The following is a 26,794-nucleotide window of genomic DNA, read 5'->3' as shown; positions in this document are numbered from 1 at the left end:
GTGGAAATGATAAAATAACTACTGAGTGAAATCCAGCTAGCTTTTTCACTATCCTGAAGAGCGCAACGACACTGTGCAAGCAACTGTTTATAATGAAGGCAGTTTGCCATCATAGGATGATGGTTAAAAACATGGAGAGGACATCTCCGCGCACGAATTGCATCATGGCATGCCTCAGTCAACCAAGGGACCAGGAGACAGCTTGGTAAAGAGGAAGTGCAAGGAATGGAACGTTCTGCAGCAGTAAGGATAATGTTTGTAAGGTATTCTACCTGGTCATCACAAATGAGGAAATGCTGTTCATCGAAGGTCACCAGGGAGGAGTAAAACCTCCAGTTGGTCTTAGTAAGCTGCCATTTGGGTGTGCACATAGGTGGTGCAGTAGTCAGCAAACAGATAGCACACGGGGAAATGGTTGCTTGAGTATGAGTCAAGAGAGAAGAGACCACTAGAGAGGATGGGTGAGCTGGTGGGCAGTGCAGGATATGTCCAAATGGATATAGATGTGCATGGAGTCTGAAAGGAACATGGGTGCTCCTGTGTTAAGGCAGAATACGGCACCACTCGGACAGGTTCTGGGAAATCCCCAAAGAGGATAGTGCACATTACAGTTACAGAGCAGCAAAAGGGTGAGGTAGCTGCCCAATAATCTGAAGGAAGTCTGTCCTGCTGACATCAAATGACGGAAGGATGTAAACTATACAAACGCAAAAAGGTCAAGTGAGGAAGGAAAAGGCGAACTGCAACAGCTTGAAGGCAGGTAGTCAGGGAGATGTGTTGAATATGAACATCATCCAATATAAGCAGCATGACTCCTCCACAAGATGGGATGCCATCCTTGGGGACAAGGTCAAAATGGACCAGGAAAAAATCTGAGAGGTAAAAGAGGTCATGGGGACACAATTCTGTGTCAGAGAACAAGTGGACGCTGCAATTCTAAGAGCAGCAGTAAATCCTCTTAGTTGAATTGAAGGCCACGAATGTTCCATTGGAGGAGAGTCATGACGAGGAAAAAATGAAGGGATGTCACCTCAACAGCTGCAAGTGCCAGCCTTCGGAGACTCGCTACTAGGGGCACGGAGATAGGAGAATCCTGTTCCATGAGGTCTACAGAAGCGTTGGCATTCTCCTTCTGTAGGCCTGCAGAGTCCAGGACAGACAAACTGTTGGTGGTTCACACCGGTGACATGGAGGTTGGCCTGACAATAGTACGACATGGCTATACCATCAAAGAGGATCTTCAAGTCAGTGAAGGAGAAGACAGTTTGCCTTCTTTTGGCTTCTTGCAGTCTTTCCAGCTGGAAAAACATGACTCAGATGTTAGTTGGCTAGAGGGACATAGGAAGTCTTCACAGGCGTATTCCTTCTGTCCTTTCCAGCCTGCCAGTTGTGTAGCAGGTGACTTCGCCCCATGAGGCGAAAAATTGGTGTGTGCTGCACAGCTGGAGGAGTAGGCGGCGACGTTACCATGATGCTGGGCGATTTCACAACCGCAGTGATAAACCTGAGGTTACAAGTCTGCATGCCCATGTCCTCCGTGGTGTGAGATAGCAAGGTGCCAGACTGTAGAACACAGGGTTTCAGACTAGCCAACAACTTGTGAACAACTGGGTAAGGCACTTTTTCCTTTACCCGGATCTCCTAGACAGCCCGCTCATTAAGACACATAGGGTAATTGCGGGAGGGGGCAGCACAGTCACCATTGCAGTTGATGGATCGACGTCGCCACTGCAGTTCATGGAGTGGGGAGGAGGCGGACAATCACACTCGTGAGCATCCCTACCACAGGTTACACATTTGGCTGGGTGTCAACAGGACTCACGAGTGTGGTTGTAATTATGACACTGGTAGCAGTGCATCAGGTTCAGATTATATGGTATGACTGTGATAACTTCATAACCTGCTTTGATCTTTGATGGAAGAACCACTCTATTAAAAGTGAGAAAAAGGGTGTGTGTGGGCACTAAGAAGGCATCGACTTTTTAAGTCACCCACTGAACTGAAATGACACCCTGATAAGAGGGGTACGTTTGGATTTCTGCCTCGGTCAGACAATCGAGCAGCTTAGAGTAAACAATACCAAGGCAAGAATTCAGCATTCGATTGGCCTCGACACAAACAGGATAACCATGGAGGAGTGAAGCTGCAAGCAGTTGTTGTGATTGAGAATCAGAAGTAGTCTCCAAAAGCAAGTGCCATTGTGTAAACAAGAGCAGGATTTCACAGGGCCAGCAACTGCATCAACACCTTTCTGAATAATAAACGGATTTACCGTAGCGAAGGACTGACCATCTTCGTGAAACCACGAGGAACTGTGGTGCAGGTAAGAGGGCCTTTGAATTGTTAGTGTCATTCCGTTTACATTTTGTAGCTGCTGACTGTGGAGATGATTGGCTCATTGCAAGTAAATCCCCCATGGTTGCCAGAGTCTCCGATGGCATGCTCCTCCCAAGTGGGTGCCCCCCTTCAGAAGGGTGCGCACCCGCCTTAGGTGATTGTTCACACCTCCCGAACACCTGACAGAGGGTCGAACCGGCAATTTTGGAAGGTAACAAATCATGCAATCAACCCACCATGTATCAGGAGGTTATGTGCGAACCCTATCTGTCAACCGTGGTCAGGGAATTGCGAATTACCCAGTCACCTGTTATATGTAAGACACGTGGGCTGGCCTTCAGGAGTGCACAGGGAGGAAGAAGAAAAAGAAGAACCTCAAATGCCGAAGGGGAGTAAGGATAGGAGAAGGTGAACAAGAAAGAAAAACGGAACAAAAGACAATGGAGAGTATTCTGATACTGACTACCGAAAATGCAGAATATATTTCCAAAAACAGCCCAGACATGTTCCCCAAGGGAGGGGTAAAAGAACAGCAAGAGGATAAACATGCAGCATGGAAGGGACAAGATGCTCCAAAGGCTGGGGCCCGATGGCAGTCAAAGACGAACCTACCAAAAAGCAGCAAGCCCCCTGGTGGAGGATGTGCATTACCCCAGTTCCCAGATTGAAACCAGATAATGACAAGGGACAGGTACAATAATAGTATGTAACTATTTCAGTTCTAAGTGTGGATATTACATAATGTGCACAATGCAAATCAGAGTGTTTATGTCCAAGGCCAGCCACAAGAGGCTACTAAAAGATATCAACCAAAACAAAACAAAAACAATAGTTAACATTTGGAGAGAGACGAATAAAAGGAAAATTGAAAAAGAAAGAGGAGGAGGAAGAAAATAATGGAAAACAGCAAAAGATAGAGATATATGCACAGTCAAGAAGTCGGGTTTTCACGGAATTACTGAATCACTTACTGAATAGTAACTGCATTCAAAAGAAAAACTGAGAAATTAGAGCTGGTTTCTGAAGACCAATTGTTAGCTTTGTATAAAAAGTGCAAAGTGGAATGACGAAAGTATAATTTAAAGTAATAACAAAACAGGCGCACTTATTTCAGAGAGAGGAATAAGAATGAGATAGATAACAAACGTACCAAGGAACCGTGACTGGTTGGAGAAAAACATAGTACAATGGGAGGATTACAACTGACCAGAATATTATGACCAAACATGTCATTAAGTATTTTATTTTCATTATTCTGTGTATTAAATATAAAGATCAAATACCTAAATGACTCGGATTGGATTGCAGAATGAGGCGGAAAGAAACCAGCCATGCCCTTTCAAAAGGAGCCATTTCCGCACCTGCCTTATGCAACTTTCAGCAACTGTGGAAAAACTAGGTGTCGATTGCCAGACACAAACTGAACTGCTGTCCTCTGCAATACGAGTGCAGAGTCTTAACACTGCGCCACTCTACTTGGTCAACAATGCCTTCACAGGTTTAAAAACTGAATCTCTAATAAAGAAGCCTGGCTATTTCTTATTTTGTATTCCATCAGTTACCAACACAAACAATTACAAGTACTTGGTTCAAAATTACAACTTAACCAATCACACACATTTTCATCTTCCTCTCTCTACCTCATTTGTCTTCAAACATGCGTTTCCAAAAGTGAAAGATGAATACTAATGAGATTCAAAACATACAGTGAACCTGATATTGTAATGTGCTCATCCTTGTCTCTTCTACATCTGCTAGTCCTCTAACCCTCACCTTTGATTCTGAAGTCCTGAGAACAATGTAACTAACATGTGTTCAGGCAGAATACTTATCACTGCCAGTCTTTAACACATGGAAGTTATTTACATTTCTTTACATTAATTTGTTGTTAACTGAAAATGCATTAATTGAAATAAAACTTTTAGTTTTATTTTGTATTTGTTAAGTTTCAGAAAGTAAATATCTACCAATGTCTATCTATTTATCTATCTACCTACCTAACTTCCTACTTACATTAATTCACGATACAAACTTTTCATGTATATAATAGATTTTTTTACTTTGTCGTTCTGTGTTTCTGAACTAGTAAATCCAAAAAGAAAAGATCTATCAAAATGATAACTGACAGCAGACCTAAGTTACCCACCAGTTTATGTCAGATATTTGTAAACTATACAACACAAGGGAGAATTTGAAATCAATTAATAACATCCTACCAGGACTAGCGCATCTAGACAACAAATGCGAGTTTAAACATGCAGGGGACTGAACATACTGTACTGCTCACTGTTTCACATCATTACACAAATTATGAAATGTGAAACAGCTGGCAGTCCCATACAGTCTCTCAAACACACGAACAAGAGTTACCCTGTGGTAGTAAACCTGTGTGGTTTCGGCACTGCGTTGCTTATTTTGATGGGTTTCCCGCCAAGTCCTTTGTATCCATTCATCTGGATAAGGCACAGCTTCTGTTCCTCTTCATTGGCAAACCTGATGAAGCCATAACCTTTACTGTAACCAGCATTGTCTAGTATCACTGAAACAAAGAATAAGCGTCACCAAACGTTCAATGTTTTATTTAAATCAATAAAATAAATAACTCGGTAATACAATACAAAATTTTGACTTCACATATAACAGGGTGGTGTCTCTCACTGCCATAATTTTATTGAGCACTGAGTCTACGACTGGTTTTACTCCATGGAAGTTTCCATCATAAAATTAACAATAAATGTGGCACATGGGTGTGTTGATGCTCTCGGTCACAATGCTCTTGGCACCAATCCAATCCTGTACAATTTTCTACATTCCTTTATTCTACGACAAAAATCTTTTGCTGGACAAAACATTACAACACAATGTAATACAGGCATACTATATGTTTTTCCCCAAAACTATCACCAACCCACACTCTCACCAGTAGAAGACACTGAAGGAAACAAACTGCCCCAGCCATGTATAACAAGAAATAATATAATTAAGAAGAAATCTGAAGGAACAATGTCTATTTCAATGTTTTATTTCCTATTTTGTGAAGGTGTGATAGCACATGCATACACATGGGCACAAGTGCATGTAAGGTTGACCACAGATTTCTCAGTATTTTCAACAACTTTTCATGTTTGGCTTTACTTAAATTCCCAAATACTTGCATGAGACTTGTTAAATCATTCCAGTGCAGCATAAAGCTCTCACGTTTTGCCAACACTGAAAATGTATGATGTCCTCTAAGATATGCTAGATTTTTTTTGTCTTCTGAGAATAACAGAGCACAGCATCATGACACGGACAAGTGCACTGTCCAGGTATGTGCCATGAAAGCAAGAAAAGTAAGTACAGCACAGAGAAATGTGGTTGCAAAATGAGAACAAAAGTTATATAGTGAAACATGAAATGAACAATAAAAGCCTACCTCATGAGAGATCATTTTGGGTTCTAGAGAAATGTAGAAACTTGTGGCAATACTGCCTCTGTAATGTATCTACGAAGATAGACTGAAAAAAGGAAAACCTATATTTACAGCAGGAATTTTTTTACGCTATGTAAACTTTGAACCCCAACAAAGAATAAATAAAAACTTGGGAGTTTGCCAATGACGTCATACATCAGTCAGAGCCAGAAATGTACTTGGAAGAACAGTTGGAAAAAAAAAAAAAGTAAAACAAAGGTAACAGAACGCAGTTGAATTAAATCACATGACAACTCAGAGAATTTGATTACGAAAGGAGACACTGATTACAAAATTTTTGCTGTTTGGACAGCAAAATAACCCACGACGACTGAAGTACAGGTGATATAAATTGCACATTAGCAAAAGCAAGGAAAGTGTTACTGAAAAATATTTTAACATCTACGAGGGTAATCCCAAAAGTAAAGTCTCCTATTTTCTTATAAGTACAGAACTCTGTTTGTGTGGCAGTTGGTCACATTGTTATGAAGAGTGCTACACGCGCTGTGTGTAAACATGCACTGAGGCCCTCATCTCGGCTTGGCAGCCTATGAGAATGGAGCTCGCGTTGGATGTTACTGCCAAGTGCGAATTGCGCGCAGTTATTCGGTTTTTGAACGCAAAGGGCACTGCCCCGACTGAAATCCACCACCAACTGACGAAGTGTATGGTGAGTCCTGCATGGATGTCAAAATGTTCGTAAGCGGTATAGAGAGTATGCAGCTGGTTGGACCTTACTTTTTGGATTACCCTCACAATATAAATTTAAGTGTTAAGTCTTTCCTGAATGTATATGTCTGGAGTGTAATATTAGGTGGGAGTAAAATATGGATGATAAACAGTAGGGGCAAGAAGATAATAGAAGCTTTTGAAATGTGGTGCTACAAAAGAATACTACAGATTAGATGGCTTAAATTGAACAACCAATGAAGAGATACTGAACCGAACTGGGGACAAAAAAGTGTTGTGGCACAACACTAAACAAAAGCTCTGGTTGATAGGACACATCCTGTGGCATCAACAGTCAATTTAGCTATGGAGGGAAGTACGGGGAGTACATGGGGTAAATACTGTAGAGGGAGACCAAGGCTTGAACATTAATTATTCACCCTACGAATACTCTGCACAACTGCTGATGGCTGTAGCTTTTTCAGTATATGTCTTAGAGCAATGTATCACTTCAAGCCAATACTCACTTGTTTCCACTCCATATCAACTTAAGCTTTCAATCTTGTCTGCTGAATTTATTGTAGTTATATTGTTTCTACGTTAATTTCATCCTGTGATTAAAATTATATACTGAAGACACCCACTGCAGTGTTTGCGATTAATAACATAGTTTATTTCAAGAACACATAGGATCACTGGACATATTGTCATATGCTAGCTAACACTGATTACGTTGGCTGTGATGAGAAAGCTGTCAGTATCGATGGAGGACATTTGATTTCAATCAAAACAGCTACTCTCACCAGCTACTATGCTGCAAGTCATCTTAAGATTGAACCATGAATACAGCAAGCAGGTTCATGTGGATGTAGTTTGCAATTTTATGCACAAATGAAGCGGCTTGCAAAGAGCAGAAAATCATGAAGAGCTCCATTAAACCAGTCTTTGAAATGAAGACCAAAACAACCCCAAAGGGTATCATACATTCCACTACTGACAGTAAGTTGAGTATCTGTAACTCCACATTTATACATGATAGTTGAGGGGACCTCAGCTGTTCAATATAAAATGTCAAAATCAAAAACACATGCACTGGGAGTGATTATGATACAGCTTTTCAGAGAATATATTCTATGCTTTGGTAGTAATTTCCACACAGCAAACGTGACTCTTGACTCATTATTTTATAGAACTTACAACTTATAATTGTTTGCCAACACCTCAGAGCTCCTGCCTTAATGCTTTAAAAAGGTTATATTCCTTCCTACAGGTGGAAAGAGTAGAACCCTAGGAACACATTTTACAAAACTACATCAATGAAGTATGAACGGTTTACGGTATGCTACTCATTTTCACAATGTTATTTACGGAGTTATGTTAAATGAGTGTTTTATATACACTTGTGGTCATGTCATCTGAATAACCAGCCAGAAATGGGAAAAACATGAATTTACACTGATACAACCAAACAGTAATATTAACATGAATGGCAACAACCATCATGTTCATGAGTTGAGACTCTTGTGAATGTCAGAAACTCGAAAAGGCAGTTAAAAATCCTTCATTAATTACATGCAATGAAGTAAAAAACAGTCTACTGCCTAAAAATTCTGTTACTTAACTACCACTACTATCAAACATAAATATTCTTAATAGACTGACAATAAGCTTACCTTTTGCTGTTCTGATTGATGGATATCGAGATGCAAACGTTTTGTACAGTGTGTAATCATCAACCTCAGGAGTTAAGTCACCCACCCACAGAGAATACTCCCGGTCACCTGATGGTCGGCCTGTCGTCCCAGCATGATTTAGTTTAAATCGTACAGGCTGAAAAATCACAGAATATTTAATATGTTTATGATAATATGTGCATACATACAGTAAACAAATAACAATACTTGGTGGAACAGTATTGTTGCTTATGCAATGGACAACGTCTAGAAGGGAGATCATGATACAGCTTTTCAGAGAACATACTCTATGTTTTGTTAATAATTTATGTACAGCAAAAGTGACTTTTGGCTTATTGTTTTACAGCTCTTACAACAATAATTCTTAGCTAATATCTCAAGGCCCCAAAAATTAGCACCAACGTGCACTAATTGTACTTAAAACAGTTCTCTTCACTGACTAGCACTCATTGCTCACTGCTTCTGTTCAGGATTTACTGCAAATTGTTCAAGAAGTTCACAATTGGGACATAATCTGCAAACTATTATGCTACAATTTTCTATTCATCAAACACATTAACAGGCAAGCAATTTTAAAATGCAACATAAATTTTCAATGAAAATTAGAAGTATGACAACAAAAAGGAATTTCATTATTCTACAAAGAGAATAGAAACACTATGTTGGAAAAAGGTAATTCTGCATACTTTTCAAAAATTAAAGACTGTTATTAAATCAGAATTACCTTTGACATCCATTATGTTAGCTGTTAAATAAACTGGCCAGAGGTAACTAAGTAAGACAGTGACAAGTGTACACACATGAAGAAGGGTAAAAAACAAGAAGAAAGGGAATTAGTATAACAGTTCTATGCAATTACAATCATATTCTAGTAATAGTGTTACATTACTACATAGTCTAATAGTGTTCTGTGTATCCACTACTTCTACCAGTGAATAAGATCATTTGGTACAGTTAATACATGAATAAAAATAATTATCCCCAAGCATGAGCACTTGTTTCAAGCAATGGTACCTTTACTTAGTAATTACTGACAGATGCCCTTGTCATTCCAGCTAATTTCAAGAGATTCAGCACTCATATCAGTGAGGCAAACATGTGTCACTGTGTAAAATACCACAATACAAAATTTATGGAATCTGAGTGAAAAAGTGCACTAGCATAATCCAGTTTCCTTTTGGAAAGTTTCTGAACTCATAAAGCTAAAACTTGAAACCGTGGTTTGTATACTTTGTGGAAGCATTTAAAAATGAAGAAGCGAAAAGTGTATGGCCTGTTAAATGACCAACTAATGTTTAACATGCTTACAAATAGCTGAAATCAAATACTCACTGGATTAGTGTTAGGAATAACTTTTCCACTTAATTTGTGCATTGCATTCAGTGCAGCTTCATCAGTTGCAAAGTGCACAAAGCAGTAACCAGCAGGCTCCCCTGTGTATTTATTTCTCATAACTTTAACATTCTGAGGATTCTCTCCCATTCTTTGAAATGCAGACATAATAAAACTTTCTGTCATATAGGGTTCTAACTGTAACATTACAAAAAGACAGACTTCATGATAGGGAAATACAAGTGTTAAATATTTACAGATGACAACTGAAGGGAAAGTTGAACAGTGATATAATCAGGGTCTTCGCTCACCTGCAACAATTTCTATAGCTCGGCGGTAACGGTTTCTCACAATGTTTACTGATATACACACAAAAATATAACAGTCTAGTGTATATGTGGGTTTGCAATCAAATAATACAACTAATAACAAACATGTACTAATTTTTATTTCTACTGATTCCTGCTTTGCTTGTAACTTCAAACAGGTGCTGTCAATATAGATTGATCATTGCCTCAATAATTCGAAGCCATTATTTAGAGATTATGAGATATTTGCTTGTAAGCCATATTTTGTATAGTCCACTAAAGGAGATAAACATTGCACAAATATATTACAACACCCAACTTATTTCACACTGATGAGCTTGCAAATAGAGGACAAAAGTAAACACCTAAACAGCACTGTGTGGCAAACATGAAAGAAAGGTGAAGACAATAGTATCCTTCCTATTAAAATATTACTGCTAACTTTAAGGGACAACCATACAATTAATGCATGAATGTAAGATCTGATGTATTTAACAGAAATCTGGGCTAAACCTCACAAATTTACTCATACTGTGCAAATGGCCCTTTCTTCATTTTTTGCTTTTGTCATTTACTGGTGTTTCTGTTACTGATATATGCAGCACATCTGCAGAAACTATGTTGAAATAATATTAATGATTTCATCCTAAGGTGGAATCTATGTTCTGATGTCAAGCTGCTCTGTAGTGTAGCCCAAAATCCAGGTTATGCAGAAAAGTGACAGTTTGGCTGTAGGTTTGTAAGCCAAAATATGCAAACATGAAGTCTAGGTTGTGGTGACAGACTGCTCTGTAGAGTAGCCTGTGGTCTGTGTTAGCCTGGAAACTGATAGTTTGATTTTCCATCATATTTATTTATACCCAGAATCTTGTGATCTATACTTGCTCTCTCTTATCGTGTGTCCTCAGGGCAATTTCTCTGGTGTTTCAGAAGATATTTTGCAGTTTCGTTTTTTTAAATGAGCAACCGTCGTCAGCCCAAACAAATACTGCTCATAATGTCTTTCATGTGACACACAGCATCAATGGAAAGCATCAATTTATTTCCCATTATTAACAAAACGATTTTTAAAGCAGAACTTTATATACATATCCATTTCACAGAGTGATCCGAAATTATCCTAGTGCAATATTCGATTTATCAATATGTATTAGCAGGTACAGACAACACGAAGAATAATCAGTACTCCAGCAGAAACTGAGCACAGCTGCTGCATGGCAGCAGCAGTCAGCATGAGCCAGGGTGGTGCTGCTGTTACTGAAGAACCAGTTATTCTTCATGTTTTACTCTTAACGTCTGGCTAGTTTACTTTTTTTACATATGGTGTTTCTTGACGGTTAAGTATGTTGTTAAGATATGTTTATTCAGTTTCTTAATATTATTATAAATGTACTGATGTGTTTCGTGAGTATCACGAGTTTCATTCTTCCTATGTAGGTTAAATGAGTTTACCAAAACCAGCATCAGGATCCACCCATCCCCCAGATATCACTGTTTTGTGATTAGTCAGTATTGTTCAGTTCATTTTAACTACATACGTTAAGCTTTTACAAGTTAATTAAAGATAACAATTCCAAGTCTGCAGTGTCCTTTGGAAGATTTATATATCTACATCAACATTAGAGGCAGTCAGCATGCGCATCATGCTGCTTGGGATTGAGGTAATGAATAACTCTTGGCTCAAGCACTCATAGTGGAAGGGAAAGTTGCACACAATGAAAGCCCCTGTTTAATTAATTAATTAATTTTCATTTGACAATTATTTGTAATTTTAAGACTATGAGCTGCAAATCATTAGTTTTTATAATTTCAGGATGATGCTGTTCATAAACTACACAGGTGTGAATATCAAATTAGGCATTCTTATATCCAGTGGTTATAAGAATGAGCAAAGAAAACTTCAGGAAAAAATCTGACAACATCTGCATCAATGATGCAAATTCCTAATAAAATCAAAAAAGTAGTGGCTCGAAGTTATCCCAGCGGGAACTATTCCGGCTTGTTTAGAGTCTCTTCTGTAGAATATACGAGGGTTGGAACTTTAATAGTGGCAACTATTTATTTACAGCTTGTATAAAATAGATGCGTGTTTCAAAGTTTTACTGACCTTCAAAGTAGTCACCAGCATTGTGTATAACCCATTGCCAGAAACGTGGAAGTCGTAGGATACTCTTAGCAGTGCCAGTTGTGTTGACAGTTCAAGCGGCGTGATCTATTGCCCTACGAATTTGTAGCAGTTCTGAAGCGAATGCCGTGAAGTGTCTCCTTCAATTTAGAAATTGGGTTGCACTCACGAGGGCTAAGTCGGGAGTACAGTAGGTGGTATAGCACTTAGCAGCCCCATCAGTCAAACAAATCAGAACAGCTTGCACTGTATGTGCTTGAGCACTGTCCTGCAAAATGAGGGTCAGATCCTGCAGAAAGCGTCATCACTTCTGTCTCTAAGATGGTCGTAGGTTGTGTTCCAAAAATGAACAGCATAGAGACAGAAGTGACGACACTTTCTGCATGACCTGACCCTCATTTTGCAGGAAAATGCTCAAGCATATACAGAGCAAGCTGTTACTAATTTGTTTGACTGATGGAGCTGCTACATGCTATACCACCTACTGCACTTCACAGTATTCACTTCAGAACTGATACAAATTCGTCGGGCAATAGACGGCGCCACTCGAAATGTCAACACAACTGGCACTGTTAAGAGTCACTTATGACTTCCACATCACTGGCAATGAGCTATACACAAAGCTGGTGACTACTTTGAAGGTCAGTTAAACTTTGAAACACGTATCTATTATATATGAGCTGTAAATAAATAGTTGCCACTATTAAAGTTCTAACCCTTGCATGTTCTGTCTGCTAACACTCATGGCAGTTCCTCTTCAACCATCACAACATTGCGACAAATGGCAGTCGAGTGTCAATCAGTACTGCAAGCTAAATGATCACAGTGGGAACTCGCAGCCTTGATGCGCCAGATTTGTCACCAACTCTTTCCCCACAGCACATCACACAGGCCTTGGTGATTGTATGTGACACAGCAGCATTCAATTTATGAGTGAGTCTGAAGGCCGAGATGGCACAGGCTCTACAAATGACTGACGTGCATGGCGAAGGGACTAAGAATTTTACCCACATGTTGGGATTTCTTCCAAATCCAATTGCATATGGAGTGAGACAAGAATGGTAGCTTGTGTGTGTGTGTGTGTGTGTGTGTGTGTGTGTGTGTGTGTGTGTGTGTGTGTGTATGTGAGAGAGAGAGAGAGAGAGAGAGAGAGAGAGAGAGAGGGGAGGAGGAGGGGCAGTCTAAACTTGTCTTTACATGTCCCTTGGAAATGAAACAGAGGGAGATGAAGATCATCTCTGCATTCTTCACTTAACACTTGTCTCTGAAGCTTTTTATGGAGGCTTTCAAAAGATAATCTGCAGCTATCTTCAAGAGTGTGCCCATCCAAGTTATTCAATATTTCCATGACACACTCTCACGAGTCAAACAAACGCATAACCATGCATAATGCCCTTATTTCCATACATTCAATTTCATACATTAGTCGTATTTGGTGTGGCTCCCACAAACTTGACTAATACTCCTAGAGGATGCAAAATTGATTTGTAAGCAGTCTCCTCTGTAGACCGACTGTAGTATCCTGTCAATAAACCAAAGTCTGCTACTTATCTACAACCATTCCATAGGCACATAAATGGTTACACTCAGGTATATGAATGTGCCAACTGATTCCAAATGTGTCCCACTGATGATGTCATAAGAGACTACTTTTCTGCGTTTTGTGAAGTGCATATTTTTACACAACTGAGCATTTAAAACAAGTTGCAATCTTTGCACAGCTTCGAAATCTTATCAAAATCTGACAAAATGTGTTGAAAGAGGTTTGCATGTTTGAATTTAGTTTTAATTTGCTTCACGATAGAGTTTCTAGATTTTAGAGATGCGTACACATTTACATTTTGCATTTCATCATTATGTGTGCTCTTAGTCTTGCGTTAACCAATGATAAGCAAGCTAGTTCAGTAAAATAAATGAATCATTTAGTAGATACAAAACATTATTTCAAGGCTTTAATGACTTGTTCTTTTTGTGTAGGTCTTCAAATACCTCATCAGGGTGATTAGGTGTTTTTTTCCAGGTAGTACTTCATTATAGATAGCTGCATCACCTGCAAAATGTCTGATGTTAATACTGTGCGCCACATCATTAACATATAATATAACCAACTAAGGTCACAGCACACTTTCCTAGGCATACCTGAAGTTACGTCTTCATCTACTGATTATTCTTTTTCCAAGATACCCTCCCGCATTCTCCCTACCAAGAAATCCTCAATGTAGTCACAGATTCTGTGAGATACCTCATACAATCATACTTTTGTTAATAACTGTAATGTGAGGCTCATGGATTTTTTATATAAGTTTTGGTTTTGTTTTGTACCAGATGGTTATTATTAAACTGGTGTTCTGAGTGCTATAGTGTGGGCTGTACACATAGTACGCACTGACACATTGTAGGTATGTTCATTAATTGGTGTACTCGTGGAATTTGCTGGGGGAAAAAAAACTGAAGTTCCACCTTCTGCCACTGGATGAGAATATTGTCCTGCAAGCAATCATAACATGGTGTGAGTGCAGGAAATGAGATGGAACAACCAAACGTACGATAATGATGGTTCTAGCATGTTTATTAGGACATGGTCACAAGTTGCAGTATGTGTTCAGTATGGTCTCATGGCTCAGCAAACATGCTGCATCTTTCACATGGTATAGTACACACTTGCTTGCAGCACATAAGGTGTAATCAGAGCAATATGTCATCATATACTATCCTTATGATCAGGAGAAGTCCTGATACACCCCTGATGGACACAATCCTTCAGTAATCCCCACAACCAGAAGTAACATGAAATTGCCTAGAGACAATAAGCTCATTACTGGAGGTTTCCAAAAGCATATATTCTATCTGGAAAGTGACAGGTGGTGTCATCCCAACTTATGAAAATAGTGGTGTGTGTTCTTGCAAAGCTGGAATCAAGGGGTAATGGATGTTCCTGCACAACATGTCAAGGAGTACAGGCCCATATTTGACATTCTTTACATTTACAGCACTGTGCTTAATAAAATGTGCCTTGTCTGTCCAAGAATATTCCCTGCCCACATGTCACCCACTTCCACGCATGCCAAAAACTAAGGGTAAAGTCATGGTTTTGTAGCCTACCTTGGAGCTTCATTTGGTGCACATTCTGAATCTTGTAGGGATACCACTGTAAAATGAACTGCAAAGTCTTTTGAACAGTTACTCAGAGGAGAGAGAATTCCTATGACATATCTCCAGCATGTTGCAGAATTTGAGGCATGTGCTACTCGGTCACCTGTAGCTAAATCAACTTAATCAACAACAGACCATGGAAATGGATAGTCTTCCTCTCCCTGCAGCACCACCTAATTCACCTGTTTCTTTGAATTTCTTGATCATATTCTTTAGCCCATTTATCGACATGGGGCCTCTTCAAAGATGTTTCTGTTGGCCATATTTCCTCAAGGCTGCATTTTGTACCTTTCTTAACCCTTTCTACCAACAGTCACTTCACAAAAGAAATAAACATACGTTTCCAAGCATCAGACAGCATACTGGCATCAAAACAGGGAACATTTCACATTCTGACTGCTTACAGCACCATATTTTCGCTTGACGGCAGAAAGTGGAACTACTAATTTTTTCAGCGTACTCTTTGAACGCACCAATTAATGAACATATCTACGATGTTTCTGCACCCTGCGATGTATACAGCCCACACTGCACCACTCACAACACCACCAGTTCAATTACAGCGACCTGGTATTTCAGTGAGGGGGGGGGGGGGGGGGAGGGTATCCACTTTGTCCCCCAACCAAAAACCCCAAACACTCATGGGAGTTCCTTTAGTCATATATTAGTTCTTAGAAAATTCTGAATATATGCTTTATGACAAAATGGCTGTTGTGTGCTTACTATGGTTGCAGGAGGTATTTCACGGTAACCGTATTGTGGTTTAAACAGGTTGCTCGAGACTCTCACTTTCATTGTGTCACAGATCAAAGCTGACATGTGGTAAGAACTCTTTGGTGTTTCCAGTAAATCCACCAAAACAACCAGCAGGTTCTTCTTCAAATGTTTTAACATTATATGTCAAGGTAATTTTTTATGGAGGCTACAATTACTTGAGGCTGGACTGCATCAATATGTTGAAACCAACTTCCCTTGTAGAAAAATGATGTACCCAGAACTCTCTCAATGAAATTAAATTGGGATTTGCCTCTCTCACATTGCCATTCTATTTTATATCATTCTGCATCACAAGTCTGATGCCATAATCAAATAACACAACAGAACTATATCCACTTATGAACATTAATGTGTACTTGGTTTACTTTCTAAATAGAGTTGTTGTTGTCGTTGTTGTCTTCAGTCCTGAGACTGATTTGATGCAGCTCTCCTTGCTACTCTATCCTGTGCAAGCTTCTTCATCTCCCAGTACTTACTGCAACCTACATCCTTCTGAATCTGCTTAGTGTATTCATCTCTTGGTCTCCCTCTACGATTTATACACTCCACGCTGCCCTCCAATGCTAAATTTGTGATCCCTTGATGCCTCAGAACATGTACTACCAACCCGTCCCTTCTTCTTGTCAAGTTGTGCCACAAACTCCTCTTCTCCCCAATTCTATTTCTCTTCTTCAGAAACGCTTTCCTTGCCATTGACCGTCTACATTTTATATCCTCTCTACTTCAACCATCATCAGTTATTTTGCTCCCCAAATAACAAAACTCCTTTACTACTTTAAGTGTCCCATTTCCCAATCTAATTCCCTCAGCATCACCCGACTTAATTCGACTACATTCCATTATCCTCGTTTTGCTTTTGTTGATGTTCATCTTATATCCTCCTTTCAAGACACTGTCCATTCCGTTCAACTGCTATTCCAAGTCCTTTGCTGTCTCTGACAGAATTACAATGTCATCGGTGAACCTCAACGTTTTTATTTCTTCTCCATGGATTTTAATACCTACTCCGAATTTTTCCTTTGTTTCCTTTACTGCTTGCTCAATATACAGATTGAATAACATTGGGGACAGGCTACAACCCTGTCTCACTCCCTTCCCAACCGCTCCTTCCCTTTCATGCCCCTCGACTCTCATAACTGCCATCTGGTTTCTGTACAAATTGTAAATAGCCTTTCGCTCCCCGTATTTTAGCCCTGCCACCTTCAGAATTTGAAAGAGAGTATTCCAGTCAACATTGTCAAAAGCTTTCTCTAAGTCCACAAATGCGAGAAATGTATGTTTGCCTTTCCTTAATCTATTTTCTAAGATAAGTCGTAGGGTCAGTATTGCCTCACATGTTCCAACATTTCTGCAGAATCCAAACTGATCTTCACCGAGGTCAACTTCTACCAGTTTTTCCATTCATCTGTAAAGAATTCGCAATAGTATTTTGCAGCTGTGACTTATTAAACTAATAGTTCGGCAATTTTCATATCGGTCAACACCTGCTTTCTTTGGGATTGGAATTATTATATTCTTCTTGAAGTCTGAGGGTATTTCGCCTGTCTCATACATCTTGTTCACAAGGTGGTAGAGTTTTGTCAGGACTGGCTCTCCCAAGGCTGTCAGTAGTTCCAATGGAATGTTGTCTACTCCCGGGCCTTGTTTCGACTCAGGTCTTTCAGTGCTCTGTCAAACTCTTCACGCAGTATCGTATCTCCCATTTTACCTTCATCTACATCCTCTTCCATTTCCATAATATTGTCCTCAAGTACATCACCCTTGTATAGACCCTCTATATACTCCTTCCACCTTTCTGCTTTCCCTTCTTTGCTTAGAACTGGGTTTCCATCTGAGCTCTTGATATTCATACAAGTGGCTCTCTTTTCTCCAAAGGTCTCTTTAATTTTCCTGTAGGCAGTATCTATCTTACCCCTAGTGAGATAAGCCTCTACATCCTTACATTTGTCCTCCAGCCATCCCTGCTTAGCCATTTTGCACTTCCTGTCAATCTCATTTTTGAGACGTTTGTATTCCCCTTTGCCTGCTTCATTTACTGCGTTTTTATATTTTCTCCTTTCATCAATTAAATTCAATATTTCTTCTGTTACCCAAGGATTTATACTAGCCCTCGTCTTTTTACCTACTTGATCCTCTGCTGCCTTCACTACTCCATCCCTCAGAGCTACCCATTCTTCTTCTACGGTATTTCTTTCCCCCATTCCTGTCAATTGTTCCCTTATGCTCTCCCTGAAACTCTGTACAACCTCTGGTTTAGTCAGTTTATCCAGATCCCATCTCCTTAAATTCCCACCTTTTTGCAGTTTCTTCAGTTTTAATCTACAGTTCATAACCAATAGATTGTGGTCAGAGTCCACATCTGCCCCTGGAAATGTCTTACAATTTAAAACCTGGTTCCTAAATCTCTGTCTTACCATTATATAATCTATCTGATACCTTCTAGTATCTCCAGGATTCTTCCATGTAAAATAGAGTTAGCAGAATCAAAGACACCTGTTAATTACCAACAGCATAATGATTCTTACGTGATATTAATTCTCTCTAAATGACAGAACCATCCACAAACTATTTTAGAATTATGATAATATAAAAATTTAATCTGTGGCATATACCGAAAACAGTTATACCATTTTCTTCAAAGCACACTTGATTTCCCATACATCTACAATGAGAATACTAATTTCTATCTATCTAGATATCTTTAATCCAGTCACACAACATCTTGACTGAATATACAATAAACACGTAATTCACTGACTAATGCGTCAGTCTGCATCAAAAGCATCCCAAGAATCAAGAACCATAGAATTCACCCTATCAAACACATACAAACCTTTCTAGAAGTTATGACTGCGCAAATTTGTTTTATCCGACCACAAAAGGGTGTTAAGTAATCCCTCGGCAAACTGGCATTTGTGGAAATTACAAACTGACTTCAAAATAGCAATAAACTAATCTGTTTGTATCAGATTGGTAACACCGCTGCTACAGCACTCAGATTAACTGCAGCATTCGATAGGGCTTTGCCAGCCCTCAACTTTTAACCTAACATAGAACTCAGGCTGTTACAAGTCAGTCTATCACCACATACTATTTTACAAAACTATTACTGACAAAAGTCGGTTGTGAGCTCTGCAACATCCATGTACTAATTTATATTTACATGACAAACCCTATTTTTAGGGCTATATTTTAATTTTGACAAATGGATCTATGCAGAAGTTTGTAAAAACGGCGATGATACATCAGTCCATACTAATGTAAAATTGCCACCATCTGAAGAAGACAAATTTAAATTTGTTGAAACCTAGGTAAAGAATTCTTTTTCCTTTGCAACTGGTCGGCTGTTTATAATTTTATTACGTGGAACCGTTGCTGTTGTGCAGCTATGTTTAAAACACTGAAAAGAAATTTTGTTACTGTTTGTTCTCTTAGTGGCTGCACATGTATGACTTCACACACCGCTCCATCATTACATTACGAAACAAAACTTATGTCCAGAATCAGTAGGCTCAGTTGATCCACATAATCTAAAGGAGCTAGAAATGTAGTCACAGTTGCATATTACATACAGTCATCATTTCACTGTCACACATTTCAGCATCACTTTGGTCACATAACATGACAGTCAATTTTTCTCCACTAACCAAGTATCATGAAACTACCTAAAAATCTTCAATAGCATGCTAAATAATTGTATCAAAAAGCTTTTGCACCATCTTCCTCAGTTCTGTTAACTTGATTTACCTTCTGCTTGTTTACAATTTTGTGACTGCTTCTGAATCCATAAATAAACCTAATGATGAAGTGTGTGCAGAAACTCAGCACACCTTATTGGGGAAGAATTAAGCCCCGTAGAATACTATATTGAAAGTAATCTATCAAATAGTTACTTAACATCCTCAAGTGATGCACTGGAATGGGACACTCAACACAGAACACACAACATGCTAGTTAGCATCTAAGGTACTCCTAATTGTTGTTCATTAGTCTATTGCACACACTTAGATGAGCAATCCTGCAGTAAAACCAGTCTTATACAGCTTATCAATAACATTTTCTACAAACCCATCAGTCATACATCTCATAAACAAGGGTATACTTGACTGCCATAAGCTTACATGTGCTATACCAACCAACTTGACAGTTTTGTCCAGCAATTTACACTGGCATTACCACTAGTAAATTATCAGTCTGAATGAATGGTCAAAAACAAATTATCTAAATTGGTAACACTCAATGAACAATAGTAAGTAAATAACAGCATGAACATACATATTTTCTTCATCACTTAAGTCATTATCATCATCTTAATTCATCTAAGGATCATCTTACAATGATATAGCAATTTTCAAGATAACACAATACAAATTAATAACTCAAAATATACAACACAAATGCTACATAACATGCTTTGTGAGGATATGACAGGTGATCTATGAGAAAAGGACAGGTGGTTGGCTGTGGCCTTTATTAAGGAACCATCTGAGCATTTGCCTTAGTGATTTAGGAAAACCACAGAAAACTCAAATCAGGTTGGCCAGACAGAATAACTCCATCCCCCAACTATAAGGTCAGTGTCTTAACAGCTGCAATGCCTAATTTGGTTCACCTGAACAACCCCTTTAAAAAAAAAAGGCTCTAAACATAGGAATAGTCTTTCCAACATATAGTTGTACCTAGATATCCCCAACCACTTGACTTGATTTACACTGTATCAAAATATTTTTTTTCCCCCATTTTCTACTAACATTTTGCTTTACCAATCTATTTTTATTATCGATTAAAATATTCCATGCCTCCCAGCCATTGTAAGCCTACACTCTGCAAGTTACCAAATTACATGTGGATGAGGGTCCATAACATACAAAATAATTTTCTCCAATTTCATTCATGAGTAGTGATTGGGTAAAAAGACTGTCAGCACCTCTTTGCATGAACTCAAATTTTACCTAATTTTGCCAGAAGTATGTTGGTAGAATTATTAAGTTTTATTGACACATTTTTGGGCTCTCAGAATTCTATGACTAAGGCTCTATGATACACAATGCCTTGTCTGAAATACCTCCCACTGTAGGCTGTTGAGCATTTAACTGTCTGCCAGCAACCCTTGTCCCCTAATTTTTTCTGCTTATTCCCATATTTCAATTTGCACCATACACTTTTTAAATTCTGCTCTATCTATGAACTATCATAAACAGTGCCCTGGTACTTGGATCTCAGCTATCATTCCGTAATTAATCCCACACACTAACAAGCAGTGCCTACAATCTGATGGAGAACATCAAGGAGCTAACTGTATCCACAACAATGTACTCTCCCAGTTATTTAAACCCACATCAGCTGCTGGATGGTTGGTTTTGTTTCAGAACAGAATGGCATCATTTATCTTGTGCTTAAAACAGATACTCAAGGATGAATTTCTCATCATCTGTAACACATGAAAACTCCAGAGCACTAAGTGTAACTAACGTGTGTGTGTGTGTGTGTGTGTGTGTGTGTGTGTGTGTGTGGACGGCCAGTAAGCATCAATCACAGTGAGTCAGCTGTCAGCCTTTGTTGGTGATGCACCAGGATATTAGCAAGTAACGTAGTAGCAGTAGGGTTGATAATGTGTGTGCGTGCTGTGTGTTGATACAGGAGCAGCTGACCACATTTCGTGAAGACCTGAAGTTGCTTAGGGCCATGATCAGCCATCTGCAGGCTGCTGCCTAGGGATGTGGCGAGGAAAAAGTTGCACATTGAGTAGATCACCTCATTTGTCATTTGTTACACCCACTGGCCCTGTTGTTGAGGCACCTTGCTGTGAACCCAATGCAAGGTGATCCACACTCACTGCAGGGCAAGTGGCAGGTTGTAGCGCAGTAACCTTGCTCAAAGTGGAGTGTGATATGGAAGCTGGTCATCTGGTCTCGACCATTTGCTTTTTGAGTGGACAGGTGGCTGCTTCTTCGGCAGGGTAGCAGTACACACATGGGAGTGGGAGGAGGGGAGGAGGGGGGGGGGGGGTTACTGGTTATCAGGAACTGCAATGTTAGATGTATTATGGAGGCCATAAGGGGCACAGCATCCAGGCCAGAAAGAAATCCACCGTGCACTCAGTTTGTCTGCTGGGGGAATCTCATCCAAGATGTGCAAGAGGTACTGCCTGTAGCTATTGAGGGTGCAGGGTGCAGTTGTCTGCAACTTCATCGACATCTACATGGATACTCTGCAAATCACATTTAAGTGCCTGGCAGAGGGTTCATCGAACCACTTTCAGAATTCTCTATTATTCCAATCTCGTATAGCGCACGGAAAGAATGAACACTTATATCTTTCCGTATGATCTCTGATTTCCCTTATTTTATCGTGGTGATCATTCCTCCCTATATAGGATGGTGTCAACAAAATATTTTCGCATTCGGAGGAGGAAGTTGGTGATTGGAATTTCGTGAGAAGATTCCGTCGCAAGGAAAAATGCCTTTCTTTTATGATTTCCAGCCCAAATCTTGTATCTTGTCTGTGACACTCTCTTCCATATTTCGCGATAATACAAAACGTGCTGCCTTTGTTTGAACTGTACTCCGTCAGTCCTATTTGGTAAGGATCCCAAACCATGCAGCAGTACTCTAAAACAGGACGGACAAGCGTAGTGTAGGCAGTCTCCTTAGTAGATCTGTTACATTTTCTAAGTGTCCTGCCAATATAACGCAGCCTTTGGTTAGCCTTCCCCACATCATTTTCTGTGTGTTTTTTTCCAATTTAAGTTGTTCATAATTGTAATACCTAGGTATTTAGTTGAATTTACGGGTTTTAGATTAGACTGATTTATCGTGTAGGCCTAACCGAAGTTCAATGAGTTCCTTTAAGCACTCATGTGGATGACCTCACACTTTTCATTATTTAGGGTCACAACTGCCACTTTTTGCACCATTCAGAAATTTTTTCTAAATTGTTTTGCAGTTTGTTTTGATCTTCGGATGACTTTATTAGTCGATAAACGACAGCGTCATCTGCAAACAACCGAAGACGACTGCTCAGATTGTCTCCCAAATCTTTTATATAGATAGGGAACAGCAAAGGGCCTATAACACTACCTTGGGGTTCAAATGGCTCTGAGCACTATGGGACTTAACGTCTGAGGTCATCAGTCCCCTACAACTTAGAACTACTTAAACCTAAGGACATCACACACATCCATGCCTGAGGTAGGATTCGAACCTGCGACCGCAGCAGTTGCGCGGTTCCAGACAGTAGCGCCCAGAACTGCTCAGCCACTCTGGCCAGCTACCTTGGGGAATGCCTGAAATCACTTCTGTTTTACTCGATGACTTTCCATCAATTACTATGAACTGTGACCTCTCTGACAGGAAATCGCAAATCCAGTCACATAACTGAGACGATATTCCATAAGCACGCAATTTCACCACGAGCCGCTTGTGTGGTACAGTGTCAAAAGCGTTCCGGAAATCCACGAATAGGAAATCGATCTGAAATCCCTTGTCAATAGCACACAGCACTTCATGTGAATAAAGAGATGGTTGTGTTTCACAGGAATGATGTTTTCTAAACCCATATTGACTGTGTGTCAATAGACCGTTTCCTTCGAGGTAATTCTTAATGTTCTAACACAATATATGTTCTAAAATCCTGCTTCATGTTGACGTTAACGATATGGGCCTGTATTTTAGTGGAATATTCCTACTACCTTTCTTGAATATTGGTGTGAGCCCTAATAAAGCAGATTTACTTGTTCATGCACTGCACACTGATCCAAAATCACTCAAAAGCTCATCAAATCAAAATTAGTCTGCACCATGTAAAAAGTTCAAATTGTCTACAGGTACAAATAACACAAACTATCATCAACCTAGCTGTTCCAAGCCACCCACAGCTAATCAAGAACTCTCCAAGCCTAACAAAAATCCCTCTTCAGAAGTGTGATAATTCTTCATCAGAAGATGAACTTGATGTAATGAAACTGCCAGAGACTCTGGAAACTGATGAATGTGACTCTGGTTCTTCAGACGATCCTGTTGTCAAAGATTTGCTGCTCACTAAGTGCGAGTGTCACGATTTTTTTATGAAATGGCTTTGTTTTGTTGAAAGTAGTTGGGAGCAAAGGGGGAAGAAAACTTGTTGTTACCTTTGTGTTATTCAAAAAGTTGCAACAAAGGAAAAGGTAGGTGAAACAATGAGGCTTCCCTCCAGTGCCTCAATGAAACCTACATTTGTTTCAAAAGAACATGATATATTCACTGCCCCACTATGTGATAAAGACCGGCAAGCTGCCTCCATTAGAGCTACAGGCTTATTGGTATACAACTCTGTATACATTTGCAGAGAGGATTTAAGTAAAAGAATTTTAATGTTTTTTGTAGTGTGTTTTAAATGAAGGATTACTGTTTATATATACAGCATTGTGTGTTTCGCCGATAAATAGTTTATCCACATTTTACAAAATGTCCGGTTTTCAATGGGGATCACCGAGATCGCTTTACAGGGGTGATACTCATACTGCATTAGGGTCGACAGAAGCGTCGGATCCCACGCGTCGGCTTTGACCCGTGACGTAAGGGTGTTGTGTGTGACGTCAAGACGGCGCGGAGTTTGGTTTGAGTGTGGCTGTCTCCAGTTCTGTTTTATCTTATTTTATTTACTTTTCTGGTCTGTTCGTTCTATCTCGTGAGATTTTTTTTTTTTTTAATTTAAAAACACTTATTACTTATTTTAATTATCTGTTTCCTCGAATTTCTGTTTTAGTTTATTATATTTATCTTTCTGATCCGTTCGTTCTATCCCGTGAGATTTTTTTTTAAAAGGCAAAAAACACTAATCAGCTACTGAAGCATCTTTATCTTCTATGGGTTACGACCCCTGGAGAGGTGGGTGGGTATTCATGCATGGCTGTCTTCACTTACACGTTGTAGCTACGCAAGGCGTCTAAATTTGTTTATATTTAGTTTGCCCCCCACCCAAAACACCCCATTTCCCGCGCTTGTCCCGTTAGTGTCATTAGGCTTCTTGTGGAAAGTGTGTGTGTTTGTTTTTGTTTCCGCCATATTTGTGACGTCATGGGTCAAAGCAGACGGGTGGGATCGAGCGCTTCCGTATTTCCCTGCATTACACTGACATTTACCTGCACATGTTTAAAATATAACAAATCTGAGGGGTCAGTGTAACCCCATGTCATGAGGTAACATTTTTTCCCCCCTACTAACCTATGAAAAATATAACATGCGCAGTGCAATATGTACTTCTACAGAAATAATGTACAATAATAAAAATCAAAACTAACAAAAACTGATATATACAAGTGATATACTACACAAACATCAAAAAAGTGGTCAATCTTACTCCAGATGATAGCAATGTGAGATAGCCATCATCTATAGAATAAGTACACTTAAAAACTGTACCCGTACCAAGTATGACAGGTAGAAAAGCAACTAAGATATGAAATGCAGCAAAACCCATTCTTGAGACTAAAAGTGAAGATGTCCACTACCCAAAGATTAGTTTAAACAGCACAGTGCTTTATTAGGCACAGTCCTATTGGAAGTGGTACGCCTTTGCCTTCCTTCTGACCTCTGAACTGATTTTGCCAGCCAGTTGAAAGACATCAGTTTAATGTGGTGCAACACCAAATTTCTCAGATCACTGTAGGGCTATATCCCAGTGTGGTGAAAGGAGTAATAAGCAACAGGAGAAAATCTGTGGACCCAATGGGGATCGAACCATGGCAGATTCGTAGACGGATACTTAACCAATGGTGCCACAGATCTAGACGACAATTTTTATGGCCAACAGAACTGGAGAATTAGGTAATTTTTAGGGTATTTACGGATGACGTATGTTTATTCGAGAAACTGTGAATTGAGGCTAGAAGTTGCCTCTCTCACACATACGCAATGTCCGTCATGGCAGGACCAACATTAAATATCACCTGCTACGAGCCACTTATCAATGAAAGCTTTTAATGTACCACAAAACTCCATTCGTGAACAATACGATAGTTAGTACAAGTACAGTCAAAGGAAATATATCTTCACAAGTTCCACACTACAGATGCGCCAGTAAAATTCAGTTCTCCAAGTCTCGTATATTCAATGTTTATAAAGGTATAAAATTCGACATTACTCTATTATAGCGTACCTGCGTCGTCAAAGTATGTGCAAGAGGAGAAAAAAAGATTACTACTTACACTTCCCATCCATAGCTGACATAATACCAGGCCTGAGTTTGTTGTCATGACGCTTCTAAAACACAATCAAAACTCACTGTTTACACTTAGACAAAACACAATAGCAAAGTTCAGTTCCTACCACTGATGTCCCCATTCACGTCGTCTAAGATCTCACTACAATTTCCCTCCAAAGATCTCCAAACTCATCAAATAAATTTTGTGTCTCTGAAAAGTCTGGCAGTCGCGAAACTCTGCCTCGTTTCTGTTACTCCCAGCGATACCAGCGCCCCAAGTGGCCAGCAAGCGAAAATTCTGTATAGATATCGGATGAGTGCAAATACTGAAGTTTATATCGATTTGTAACTTAGTTTTTACCACAGTCTAACATAACAGTCGCGACACTTCGCCTCGATTTTGTTGCCTTCAGCGCCAGCACCGCTCCAAGCGGCCGGTAGGTTGAACTGTGAGTTCGGCGCGATCGTGAAAGCGAATAGTGATTGTTTATTTTGATTTATACAGTGGTTTTTACCATCGGGAGCGTTTGTAGCGCAATAAATTGCAGCAGCAATAGGAAGAAGACACCACAGCTGTCTTTTTTAGGTTTCCTAAGGATCGTGAGAGGTATATACCATCATGTTACTAAACTGTATCGTCAGGATTCATTTGCAAATGTATGTGTATAAATCATGAATGTTTCGTTTTAGGAGGAAAAAATGACTAGTTAATAGCAGACGAGAAGACCTTATGAAGAAAGACCCGGTTTACCTGTATAATAATATT

General features: G+C 39.5%; 1 protein-coding gene across 2 annotated transcripts in view; it reads right to left on the bottom strand.

Annotated features, from left to right (window-relative positions):
- LOC124798604 (tRNA selenocysteine 1-associated protein 1) overlaps window positions 1–26,204 on the bottom strand; it is a 66,408-nt gene extending 40,204 nt beyond the window's left edge. Inside the window, exons 1-4 of one of the 2 annotated variants that reach the window (XM_047262077.1) lie at window positions 26,033–26,204; window positions 9,484–9,681; window positions 8,131–8,287; window positions 4,708–4,876 (exon numbers count right to left, since the gene is read on the bottom strand). In XM_047262077.1, coding sequence (XP_047118033.1) covers window positions 4,708–4,876; window positions 8,131–8,287; window positions 9,484–9,681; window positions 26,033–26,080 — 572 coding nt within the window. In that variant the 5' untranslated portion in view covers window positions 26,081–26,204. The remainder of the gene's footprint in view (window positions 1–4,707; window positions 4,877–8,130; window positions 8,288–9,483; window positions 9,682–26,032) is intronic. The other variant, XM_047262078.1, reaches the window with a different exon arrangement.
- Window positions 26,205–26,794: the final 590 nt, after the last annotated feature.

This window comes from Schistocerca piceifrons, chromosome 5 (genome assembly GCF_021461385.2).
Source record: "Schistocerca piceifrons isolate TAMUIC-IGC-003096 chromosome 5, iqSchPice1.1, whole genome shotgun sequence".
NCBI classification, from domain to species: domain Eukaryota; kingdom Metazoa; phylum Arthropoda; class Insecta; order Orthoptera; family Acrididae; genus Schistocerca; species Schistocerca piceifrons.
The sequence above is the reverse complement of the archived record's forward strand: the minus strand, read 5'-3'. Positions and strand labels throughout refer to the sequence as shown.